The sequence below is a fragment of the Pholis gunnellus genome, assembly GCF_910591455.1.
Source record: "Pholis gunnellus genome assembly, chromosome: 7".
NCBI lineage: Eukaryota > Metazoa > Chordata > Actinopteri > Perciformes > Pholidae > Pholis > Pholis gunnellus.
The window spans coordinates 27,624,174-27,637,586 of NC_136533.1; the positions used below are offsets into that span (position 1 = coordinate 27,624,174).

General features: G+C 40.3%; 1 protein-coding gene across 1 annotated transcript in view; it reads left to right on the top strand.

Moving 5' to 3' along the window:
- Nucleotides 1-9,828: 9,828 nt before the first annotated feature.
- The window catches only part of LOC306698749 (NT-3 growth factor receptor-like), a gene marked incomplete at both ends in the record, with an annotated part of 212,451 nt that continues 208,866 nt past the window's right edge, over nucleotides 9,829-13,413 (top strand). Inside the window, one exon of the mRNA XM_079163218.1 lies at nucleotides 9,829-10,106. Within this exon, the coding sequence (XP_079019344.1) occupies nucleotides 9,829-10,106 (278 nt within the window). The remainder of the gene's footprint in view (nucleotides 10,107-13,413) is intronic.

Below are 13,413 nucleotides of genomic sequence, written 5' to 3' on the forward strand. Positions count from 1 at the left end.
GTAGTCCAAAAGTGAGTTACTAAAAATCCAAACACCAGAAACGGGCAACGAGACGAAGTAAAAGGATCATGTAAATGAGACAACTTTACAAGGGATACAAACAGGACAAAAAGCAGGCAAACCGACAATCAAACCGACAAAAGACAGAACTATAACTTCACAAGACACTAATCAGAAACAGGTGGGCAGACACGAGGGCAGGCCGAAAGCTGATTGGTGGAAGAACCACAAAGAAACAGACAAGACTAATACAACACAGGTGATGCACAGAAAAAAGGAGGAAAAAACCACAAAGACAGGAAGTCAAACAAAGACGGGACACAAAATAAAACATTTCAGACAAACAAGACATTTTTGCGTATTCATACTGGACAAGATGAAAAGGTAAAACACAATTAGAAATGCAGCATCTCAAGCAATATATAACATCTAATTGAATTAAAACAAATGTCCGACAGCTATATGCCGACTCAAGCAGCGCCTTACAAGACAAAAAAATGAACTGACTGGTAGTGTATAATATGGGAATCTTTTGTATTGAGGCAAAGCCTAAACGGAGCTGTCCAAGGTGCTGAATGCACTGACATTGTGCTTCGAACCACAGCAGCATAAATCAATCTGTGGATGTTAAAGACTAAACCGTAGTGAACACCTACTGATTACTCATCCCAGATAGAATTCAACACTTCTCATAATATCAACAGCTTGAGCACATTATGTACTGCTGGAAGTTCACCTCAAAGTCCAGCTCAGTTAGTGTGCCACAGAGGGAATGAACCGAGCAGAAGGAGATCTCTCTGAGAGAGAATGCCAAAAGTTGAGTTGTGTTTTCGTAACGAAAAAAGCCGCTGTGCCCGATACGAGCATAGATATCAGAACGTGGATACAGCGTTTACGATCTGACTGTGTCTGCCATATTGGGGTCAGTCAAGAGCCGCAATTAAACAAATACAATGAGAAGTGAGATATGCAGACTTCTCCACAAATTCGACCTAACTCACTGAATTTTTTTTAATTTCTTTAAAATTTGTATTTAAGGGACCATGTAAAGTTTATAACATACATGTCATCATTTGATGCGCCTTACCAGATTACAGCTTCAAAATAATTCACATCTGTAGTCTCTTCGGCAGGCCAAAACAAAGAGGACACAATGGCAAACAGTAGAGACTGAACACATCATACAAATTCATCCAACAAAGAACACACAGGACACAATACAAACTACAATAGCTACTATGGACGGATTTTGATGACGTTTGGTTTGTTATAAATGTGGACAATTGAGCATGATACTGGTTACTTGTAGGAATTTAATTTGGTTACTTAGGTCGGTCTTATCCCATCTGTGCCAGACCATTCATCTGAAAAGCCACATCTTCCTCTCCGACATTCAAGCTCCGATTTATTTTCAAGTGTAAATTATTTAGAATTTAAGCTTTTGTGAGTTTCTGCAAAAATGCAGATTTCTACATCTGTTGAGTATATATATATATATATATCTTAAACCTAAAATTGCTGTTTAGAAAAAAAAGAAAATTAATCCAAAAAGTACTTTCCCGTGGCTGCCTGTGCATTAATCCAGATGTTTAGATCAGTATTTTCATCCTCCAGGAGATTCAGCCCCTCCTCCTTCTCTCTCTCCCTTGACTTTGTCACAGTAATGAGAGTAAATGTAATCCATTACTTTCACACCTGAGTTTCTTGACTGCCTAATATTGCTGTCTCAAATAGTCATGTGACCAGGTTCTTTGACATTTCCATACTTTGAATCCGAAGTGTCATCTTTTTGCACGGTACCCCACGCTGTTGTGAACAACACTGACTCAGTCGTACCGAAGCCGATAAGTTGTCATTTTGTCTTACTGTTGAATACTCGTCCACTGTGCCACCTTTTAAGGTATTATATTCAGCTTTTCTTCTGATGACAGGAAGTGTGCTGTCAGCCCCCCCCCCCCTTCTTCCTCATGGACTGGTACTTGTCAATCATCTTGATGAGATGTTGCTGATGTTCCCAGCACAAAGGTCTCCATCGGGCCTCTCATTCTGCTCACTCTGTATCCTGTGCATCCTCCGCTTCCTATGTCTTCATAATCCTCTGTCTCGCTCTGTCCTCCGTTGTCATGGCGACCCAACCGGCAGGAAGGAAGCTGAAGCTGCAGAGCTGATTTTGTCGTCCACAACTGACAGCGATCACACTCTCTTTTCTCTCTTTTCTCTCCCTGTCAGATTCACACACACTGGGAGTGTTACAAACAACACACGCAATTTCTTTTTGTACACCTCTTATTGTAATGTGCAGTTAGATATCAATATTTTATTGTCACTGTACAATCGGGAAACATGGATGAAGAGTCTGTTAAGTCTTATAGGTTTCTGTTTCACATTCTCTCTTTTTGTCAGTTTGTGATGATTTGATTAAAATACTAATTTCCTTAAGAATATGCAAGGTCCAATTAGCCCCGTTCATAACCTAGTGTGCAGCTAACAACCGCATATGAAATGCTTTATGTAAAATCTCTTTAAAGCTGCAGTTGGTAACTGAAATTAAAATGTCATTTTTGGTCGTATTTGCTCAAACTGTCACTATATCCTGACAGTAGTTCATGAGGCAGATAATCTGTGAAAAAAACAGGTACCTCTTTCTTCTGTTAGTGCTTTTAAAGGCATTAACGAGATTCCACCAAGCCAGAAAAACAACCAATCAGAGCAGAGGAGTCGCCTACGCAGTCAGTCACATGCTCTTGAAGCTCGTGAACTCCGATTAAACTGTCAAACTAGGAAACTTTTTTAAAATTTTATTATATATATATTAGTGCTGGGCAACGATTACATTTTTTTAGCGAGATAAATCACATCTTTTTTTGCGATTAATCGCATTGTTATGCGCAAAGTTCAATAATGAATTCAAAAGTAGTGTATTGCGCACTTGTATTTTAAAAGTACTGCTATATGAACAAAAGTGCAATAATGGTTGTTTGGTTTACAAACATTTAAAACAGAAGGAAGTGCCACACAAACACAGCTGTTCACCGCTCGCTGCCCGGTTAAATGTCCGCTTAATTATATATTTTTTTAAAACTGCGTTAACGTGCGATAACATAATTGTCTGCGTTAATTAATTAATGCGTTAACGTGATAATAACGTGTTAACTTGCTCAGCCCTAATATATATATCTTTTTTTTATTAGTATTAGTATAATTTATTTTTTCTTTGTCAAGGATAAATATGTTTATACTGGGACATTTCAAGAAAATTCAAAGAAAATGTGATGTTTAATTGGACCATATGTGTATGTTGATTTCCTTTTGTTTTGTTTATAAAATAAAAAAATAAAAAGTGTGGGGAAAAAAGAGACTACATTGTCTATTCATCGCCTCACCAAAATTAACTTCCACAGGAAATGTACAGTTTCCCCTTACTGTATGCATACAGCCTCTTTTTCAAAATAAACTGCCAACGTGGGTTTACTTAGTTTTTAGGTTTACATTTGCAACAAAAGTACTTGGTTAGTATTAGGCAACTGGCATTGGTAAAGTACGTAAGTTACGCAACAAAACCACCGTAAAATAATTCAACATTGACTTGGTTTCACACGGGACACAAACAGTGGTCCACTGGCTGAAAGTCGTTTGTTTGTTTGGGCCGACCATCTTTCTCCTTCACCCCTACGTCCTCGTTCTCTGTAGCTTCAACCGTCTAATATTGACATGGAGTGTTTACATTGGAATTTGATTTTCAGAGATTTTAAAACAAATTGAAAACATCTCCCAGCATCTTTTTCTGCAGAAACAGACTAGGTTGTCTTATAATTGGGCTGAAACTGTAAATTTATCCTCTGGGGAACATGGACATTGGGCCAATCGACCATGTCATTTTTGGAGCCGCCACGCTGCTACTGCGGGGGAGAAAACAACAGTTGGACCAAATATGGACCTTTTAGTTATGTATGAAAATGGATGAGTAGTAATAGAATCAATATTGGTTAGGGTCAGTGAATATACTGTGTGTGTGTGTGTGTGTGTGTGTGTGTGTGTGTGTGTGTGTGTGTGTGTGTGTGTGTGTGTGTGTGTGTGTGTGTGTGTGTGTGTGTGTGTGTGAAGGCAAAGAGACACAGAGAGCAAAAGAGAGGTTGGTTTCTGTCTATCTATCACGAAAACCACAGCCTGGTCACAAGCAGTACATTAACTAGCCATTAGGAATCGATGGTTCATCCATAATGCATTCTGGTCATAGGTACATTAAGAAGTCATGACATTAACATTTGATTGATGTCATCCGAACGGGTGGGACCAAACCCTTTTAGCCCAAAAGCACAGGAGAATAAATATAGCTGCAGCAGGCAGTGCATGCAGTCAGGACAAATGAGAGAAAAAATAACAGGACTGTTAAATACAGCATGGCATTAGAAGTACATACACACAAGACAATATGATAAGTCTTTTTTTCTTTTCTTTTCAAGAGAAATTTGCACATTATGTATATGTAGGCACCTGGTTGTTACGTCCATGATTGAAAGGAGCATTCAGTGTTTTAACAGATGACTTCTTAGTTTTGGCAATCATACCTCAGTATCAGGTCGGCTGAGATATGGGTACACGATGACATTGCAAGCGATCGGATGTGTTATCAAGCAATGGGACATTTTAAACTTGATAAGGACAAAGACATGAATGTTAATACTTTTTGTTTATCCCAGGCACTTGGCAGTCAAAGTCCCAGATTTCCTGAGCTTCCCACTAAGAATGAAAGGCACCACAATGCCACCTCTCTACTTTCAGCACATTGTCAGTAGGTTATTGTATGACTTTACGATTTACTTCAGTTTTTACAATAGTTCAAGGCTCATTTATTGTTATTTTACACACAAGGTTGCACAATGAAATGCAGTCGTAGTGCCTTTATGCTACACAAGGACAACATGACGAAACAAAAAACACTGTTCACATTCTCTGGGCAGATAATATTTGCATTAAAAATATGACTTCGTCAGAGTCTGCCTCCTGTTGTCCCTACGTGGCCTTGCGCTCTGGCGGCGCGGAACAAGCGCCATGATGTCATGATGGAGGCAGGTCTTAATGTCGATGAGAGTATGAGGCCATACGTGTTCCAGTTATAAAGATGAAAAGACAAACAAATTCAAACTAAAATGTAGCAAAATTCATTGGACCTATTGGCCGCCACATCTGCATGCGTCATTGTGTACATGTACATCAATTACATTCATTTAGTAGAGTTTAGTATCTTTATTAAACTGAGCTTGGTGCTGAAGAATTGCTGCTACACAGTAGGGCCATTATCAGTCTCTGCCTCCAAAATGGTTATTGATTGCTATCAGAGAATATTTCTGTAGTATGCCAAGCAAGTAACGATAAGATCTTTTACCCGTGTTTTTTCATCCGCAGACGACAGCAAAATCTATCTAAACGTTGCAGCTTGTGTTAGAAACTTGTTGTGCTTTTCTCATACATGCTGTCAAGTTAGCGCCTCACGCTCTTTATGTCATGATTCAGTTGCATTTCCATAAAGGAAACTGAAAAGAGAGATTTTAATAAATGGTCCAAGCGGAAAGCAGCAGAGGTTCAAACATCCCAACGTTTAAAACCCTGATATGAGTAAAGCACCCAAAACTCTGAATTCCATATTTCTCATAATGTGACTGAAAAGCATATCTTCATCATGTCATATGGGACTGATGGTAAAGACAGGAAAGATTCCTATGTTTATGAAGAGCGGTCGCATTAAAAGAAAGCTCAAGATGGTCTCAGCCCGAGCTCATAACCTCGCTTTGACATCTTCACGGTCATTTTCTCAGACTTGACAAAGCTTGTTAGTATTTTGAAATTCCGCTTACTTTCAACAACTTGAAATGCTTACTGAGGTCTTAATCTGGACCTCAATTGTGATTTTGTAAGCTTTTCATGAGCTGGTGCCTCGTGATGGACAGACCACATGACGTTCAGGTCGAGGCGTGGTCATAGACTGTGTAGTAGAAGTGGAAATAGTCACTGTGACGTAACCCACTGGTTTCAATACAGTTGTGAAGCCTCAAGTTCATCAATTTGGCTGTCGCCACCTTAGTTTTTGGCCGTCATTATCTTGGATTTTTTGGAACTAGAAGTGACACAACAGGGGGGAGCTAAGTGCAACAGAATGCTGAACAAGACACTTTTAACAACCAAAACTGTTACAATCAACTTTCATGAACTGAAAACACACTGTTAAAGGGTTGAGGTTCTAAGACTACAACACAGACAACGCCGTGGAAGCAACCTGTCAAACCCAAGGTGGCCCCGCCCTAAAGCATACTCTGCTTTATGGTCTATTTGACTCTAAATTGACCATAATTTACTAAATGAACATCATGCTGTATTGAAGAAGACTTGAAACCTCAGTCTCTCGAGTTTTTGGGGGCCCTTAAAGCCAACTGACTTAAAGCTACCCCTCCCTGAAATGAACATCAAACTGTTTGCTAAGCCTACAGGTGTTCTTGATCCAGCACAGATTCCTCTGCGTTTTGTTGCAGGGGAAGATTTTACCTTTATTCTCAGTTTAAGTGGAGCTTTAAAAAACCTGCAGCATCCCGAGGAGAAAAAAAACCCAAAATACACAAAGGCAGTCAAAGTGAGAGGGAGGGAGTACACAATGTGACAGTTACTTTGTCAAGCATTTCACCTCTTTGGATTGTCCCTTTGAGTATTGGCCTCTCATCACAGCCCAATGAAGTGTGTTCAATTTGGTTGAGTCTGTCAATTATGCAGATATTGTAGGAATAATTGAAAAAAACAAAAACGTTGGCATCGAACGTTCAAGGACTTTGTCATTCGACATTTTGGAGGGTCGTTCTAGTTCATTGCTCAGTCTGGCTAAAGTTTTAACCTTCATGGCTTTGAGAGGCTTCACTCTTTATTATAGACAGTAGTATGACAGTGTTGGATAGAACAAACAACGTACTGGCAATTTTTGGTATTCTCAAAACTAGAAACAAAAATCTGCATGATTGAAGTTGCAAATTTGACCCGAGGGGTGTTGCTAGAGGGAGCGCTCGTGTACAAAATAGCGTTAAAAGGGAAAAACACACTGGTTTATTACAACTTTGATCACTATCAAACAAATTGTACTTAGCGAATTAACAGCTCAGATATGAGAACTCTTGGCTTGTTTCAAACCTGCCTGGCCGCTCACGTTTCTCGCACCGATCCAGAGCGAAAAGGACAGTGAATATTGGACTCTGTCAACTGGATGTGTGAAAAAAGACAAATGTTTGCTGACACATTTAACAACATTATTAGGTCATAATATGTCAATGTTGTGTTTATTCGCTGCCCCCAAGTGGCCAATAAAATATCCATTGTTACTGATTTAAGATTTATCCTTTTGGACCAGGCGGCAACCTCCGGTTCTGCCGAGTGAAGTGTCTTAAAACCTGTATTCTCTCTACTGACCAGCAGGGGGCGACTCTTCCGTTTGCAAAAAGAAGTCCGATTGTATAGAAGTCTATGGGAAAATGACTACTTCTCACTTCATTTATTACCTCAGTAAACATTGTAAACATGAGTTTATGGTCTCAATCACTAGTTTCAAGTCTTCTTCAATACAGCATGATGTTTTGCTACTAGAGCCGTATATGGCGTCTCTACGTCGCTCATCCGTATTCCAAATATGGTAACTTCCGTTCATTGGTTGCGGAAAAAACCAACATGGCGACGGCCGTAATCCAAGATGGCGACGGCAAAATCAACGAACTCAAGGCTTCAAAACGACTGTCCACAAACCAATGGGTGACGTCATGATAACTTCATCCACTTCCTATATAAAGTCTGTTTGGGACCCAAGAATATCCAATACAATTTCATATTAGTCAAATGCCAATGCATTATATTGGAGGTATGGGTCAATTGGGTGTGATAATAATGAACCTGGCTCTCTGTGTGACTGTTCGCTCAAGGCAGTTAGATAAAACATATGATGCATACTGTGTTCATTATCCCACGCTCACTCCCAAGATATAGACGCTTGGTCAGTGAGACACTCCACTTAGGGAGGGATGGATGGGTGGGTCAAACCCACACAAGCTTTCACCAGGACACATCTTTTAACGCACTATGCACTTAACTAACGCTGGGTACATAAGTTATGCTACAAGTCTATGTATTTTATGAAACAAACCCTGTTATTTTAACCCTAACCACGATCATTTCCTACACCTAACCAAATACTTTTGTTGCGTAAGTAAACCTTAAAATCCATTGCATCTTCTCATCCATAGACTGTATACAAGAAGTGGACGTAGTTATCGTGACGTCATCCATTGGTTTGTGGACTGCAGTTTCAAAGTCTTGAGTTTGGCTATTTTGGCTGTCACTATCTTGGATTTTGACCGTATATCTTGTTTTTTTTTGGTACCAGTGAACAGAAGTGACCATATTTGGACAGCGGAGGAGAGACAGAGAGATGCTGTATATGGCTCTGGTAGCGGCCGGTCAATCAAAAGGTAGCCTCGCCCTAAAGCATCCCCTGCTTTATGGTCTGTTTGACTCTAAATGGACCATAATTTACTAAATGAACACCATGCTGTATTGAAGAAGACTTGAAACTAGAGATTGAGACCATAAACTCATGTTTACAATGTTTACTGAGGTAATAAATCAAGAGAGAAGTAGACTCATTTTCTTCTATACAACCAGAGAAGTCGCCCCCTGATGGACATTAGAAAGAATGCAAGCTGAATGCACTTTCACAATAGAGACTTGACAACATCTGCATTCTATACATATTAAGCAGAAATAGCCATTGCACATCTATATAAGTAATACAAGTAGTCCTTTAACTGAAACTGTTTTTAGTTATAGTTTATTTATAAATTTTTTCAAGTAGAATGTGCATATCATATCCCCCCTTACTCCCATATTTTTCATGGGATTATGAAGCAAATGACACTTCTACCGAATAATTATGAGTTCTTCTTTGAACGCAGGTGCATTAACAACATGGCTAATTGGTGGCATGAATTTGTGTGTGTGTGTGTGTTTGGGTCTAATTATCCAATGCATGTTTAGTTCCTCTTATTTCTGTGGGGTCACAACCATCTAACAACCATCACAACCACGCAGGGGCGTGTGTGCATCTCTTGTCAGTTGTTTCCTCTCCGTCCAGTAGGTGGGACTTGAAGCTCGGGAGGATGGAGTCGTCCTCTCTCTCTCAGCCGCCACGTCTCCTTCTACGTCTCTCCACCATTCCCACTGTCTGGAACCAGCAACAGCGCTAGAGAGAGAGAGAGAGAGAGAAAGAGCGAGAGAGAGATGGAGGGATGACATAAAACGATGCACAGAGAGAGAGAGAGAGAGAGAGAGAGAGAGAGAGAGATGGAGGGATGACATAAAACGATGCAGAGAGAGGAGGGGAAGAGAAAGACAACCAGACCGCACGCGCTTCAGACCCCTTCATGTCATGGATCTGGAATATTTTCGGGATTTCTTGCACCTTTTTTCCCTCCCCGACGGTGCGTTTTTTTAAAAAAACGCGCAGAGGAGCCGTGACTGGCATCATCAAAAGCCCCGACATACCCACACACGCACACACACACGTATACACACAGACACACACACACACACACGCACACCGCACACATATGGATACGCAGGGACATGAAGGGAGATATGTTTTTTTCTTCTTGATTTAACATCTGGACTCCATTGAGAGAAATAAGGAGAAAGCCGGTTACGCATTCGCACACCCACGTACGCGGTAGCGGACTATGAACAAGAGGATTTGAGTCTTTTTTTTTTCCGTCGCAAAGTTGCGAGGAGATCTCGAATCGTGACAGAATGGATGGATTTGGCGCGTCGTTTGGCGCATTCGGTGTCCGTCGCCCCCTCGGGGTACGGTGCTGCTGGAAGGTCGTCTTTCTGCTCAGCGTATTCTTTCGCAACTACCTGAGCTCCCTGCTGGACTGTCCGCCCACCTGCACCTGCTCGCCCACGGAGATCTACTGCAATAAGTCCGACAACAGCAAATTCTTCCCGCTACTGTCCTTCCAGGGCACCGGGAGCGCCGGGAACAGCACCGGCAGCATCGAGGACCTTTTCCAGAACATCACTTCCATGTAAGTGCTACTGCATGCTGCTGCTGCTGCTTTAGATAAGTCATGTAGCCGTGTGGCGGTGGTCTTCATTTGGCTTCAGGAGGTTACCTTTTCATTGCAGAATTTAGTTTTTTTAACGCAGAGAAAACCTCTACACTTTGGTGTTTATCCTTAGAATAAAGGAAATTCTTTGATGGATATGTATCCACAGCATACGGGCTACAATCAATACATGTCAGGAATGAGAAAAGGTTCCTCAGTTGGGAAAAAAAGGAGAGATGCATTCTTTATAGTGTGCTTTTTGGGGGTAGAATTGGTGTTTGTCTTGTGGGACATTCACAAAAATAAACTTTGAATCATCATGAAAAAGAAAAAAACAGACAAAAATAATGTAATATTGAAATAAGGGTAAAAATAGCCCATTACGTTTGTGGTACACAATGAAACATTTCAGATCCAAATTTAAGCCTGAACATTTTGGTGATTGGCGATTCCCCAATCCCTCAACTGGAGGTCACAGGTTACCGTTTTTTGTAATAGTGTCTATATTAGGGTTGGCAAAACTTTTTGGATTGTTGTGGGCCATACAAAGACAAATATAAGGAGCCATGGGCCAAAGTAATCACGTAGTTTTCAAACCGTTACACTGTAAGAAAATCTGCTGCTCATAAATAAATAAAAAAATCAGTACTGTGCCCACCTAAAATATGATGATGTTACGTATAAATATGTAAATAAGTAAATACATTTTGAGTTTGAAATGACTAAATGTTAGTTTTGGGGCCTACGGGCCTACTTAAAAGATTACAATGCAAATGTAAGATTATATCTGTAAGTCTGTATATCTAATGTTCAGATGAAAAAACAGAACAGGTACAAATGATCTTGGTTTTCACAAAATGTAGTCGCCATCTAAGATGTGCAATGTACATCCAATTTATTAGAAATATGCTCAAACTATATTATATATATGTATTGTTTTTAATAACAGTGGGCCATTTAAAAATTGGCAGCGGGGCCGTAGTTTGGCCATCCCGGGACTACATCCATACATCAACTCTATATTTGTGTACACTAGCTTATATACTGTAGGACCTGGTAAACCAGTACTACATGACACTAGGCATGCTCCCTTAAAAAGCTCTAGAATGTCTTAATCTTATTTGAACATAATCTTAGTCTATGCAAACAACTTCAATGTAGAGGAAAGGGTCCTTAAACTGAGCTCATGGGGTCACGTCAGAGGCTTAATGTCTCAATCATTAATGTAAGAGCAAACAGAAAAGCAGCAGCAACATACAGGTGTTTGTTCTGTTGAAGATCATATATGGTTGTTTTTATCCTTTCAATCCATGTAAGTTTTGTCTAAAATTGTTTAAGAAGGACGCGATCAAGGGATTCTGTGACCTTGTGGTTGAATGTTCAATGAGATTTCCTTTTCCCATAAACCTTAAACTAGTTCAGATTTTAGAGCTGGTCAAACCTGTGATGTAGTGTTCAGTAAACTGTGACACTTGGCGTCAATATGAGCCAAGCCAATTTGAAAGCACCTACAATGAATCTATGTCCCCATAAAAGTGCTGAATTCTTAGGAAATTAGTACATAAAGGTTGTTTAAGTGGCCTTTTTCTGCATTCATGGTGGCAGGCAGTCCTTTCTTGGTCAGGTTGACCTTGACCAAAATTACTTGGAACGCTGCAGTTGTAAATCATGTGATTCGGATCCTTTCTCAACTAGTGGATATTTGAAAAGCCGAAAAGATGTTCTTTGTTTGTTTGTTTTTTTTACTGTGAATGAGCTACCGGTAGATGATCTGAAAGGCCCCAGTCCTTCAATAAAGAACAGCACAAAAAGCATTTCCTGATTTATTATTCTTCCCCTTCGCTCACTGTAGTATCTCCTTAAATACCTTCTTCTTATATCCTTTCATGACAGAAAACTGCGTTGCCCAAGAGGTAATAAGACCAGATATCTTGAAACAGCTTTTACATTGGCTGATAAAAGCAGTCATTGCTCACTGAATACAAACCACCAAGGACCCAAATCACTTTAGATACCCTATTTACTTCATGAGACCGGCCTGAGAACCACAGGAGGCTGAACTTCTCTCAAGAAATCCTCCTTCCTTTGGATGAGAATAGCTCAAAAAGACCCCAACACCGCAATGTATTGTTGGGTTTGATGCAGGGATTTCACAATAGCAAAAATGTAGTAGTTAATACCAATACCAGTGAAATTCCACAATTCCCGATACCCAATTTGATCCCTCCCTTTAACTCCCTCTCTAATTTCTACTTTATATTGCTGTGAAAAACTTCTCCTTCAACCAACAGTATTTATTGAAGTTTCTGCCGAAAAACAAATTTTTATAAGCCTACAAATCATGATATAGTAATAATTGACCATCGCCAAATACAAATCTTTACTGAAAATATGATGATGTTTACGTGTAAATCTGTAAATAAGTGGAATGATCACAGTGACCTGTTACTCTTTCAGCATACATATGGCGTGTGAGTTTTGTATTTAACAATCAGAAGCAGTACTTTGAACAGAAAAGAAGCAGAACCATAGCAATGCTTACTAACGTATTAGCAGTAGCAGATGGGTGGACAAGTATGGAAAGCTTTTTCAACAGTAGGCAGTGAGCAAATATAAATCCTACTGCATTTCTTTCCAAGACCCGCTCTGTGTAGCTGGTTAAGGCAGAGCAGATTTGTTAAGGTCGGGCATTGACCTCGAGCAGGTAGGATCAGGATAGGCCATTGGTCAACGCATAGGACCTGAACAAATCAAGTTACCGGTAACTCTGCCAGCATGGATGCCTGGCCAATCCTAGCACTTGTATGCAGCGCAGTGAGGATTTTGCCAAGAAAAAGCACCGGGATTCATAATAACTCAAAGGCAGTATGGAACTGTACGTTTATTTGTCCTCAACCATTCAGCACAGGATGTTCGGTTTGCTATGCACCATCCGTTCGGTACTCCCTGTGACCCAAACGGTCAAAATAGCACTTAAGCGCGGGAAAAATATTCTGGAGCGCGACTTTCAACCGGAAAGTTTTGGCAGCGCACCAGCATGTTTTTAGCTGTAGCATGCTAGTCGTATTCGCCCGATTAGTCACATTGGCCGAGCTCACTTGACAACAATTTGTGTCAGAACGTGTGCCGATATTGTTCAACTGAAGTCGAGATACACCTCAAACATTTAAATTTGCGATGACACCAAATGTGTCAATTAGCGTAACGAAGCAAAAAAAAAGACTGGAGGCTGAGTCCTTCTCCCCACAACGTTCAGGCAGCCTCAAACTGCAACTTCATTTTCAAG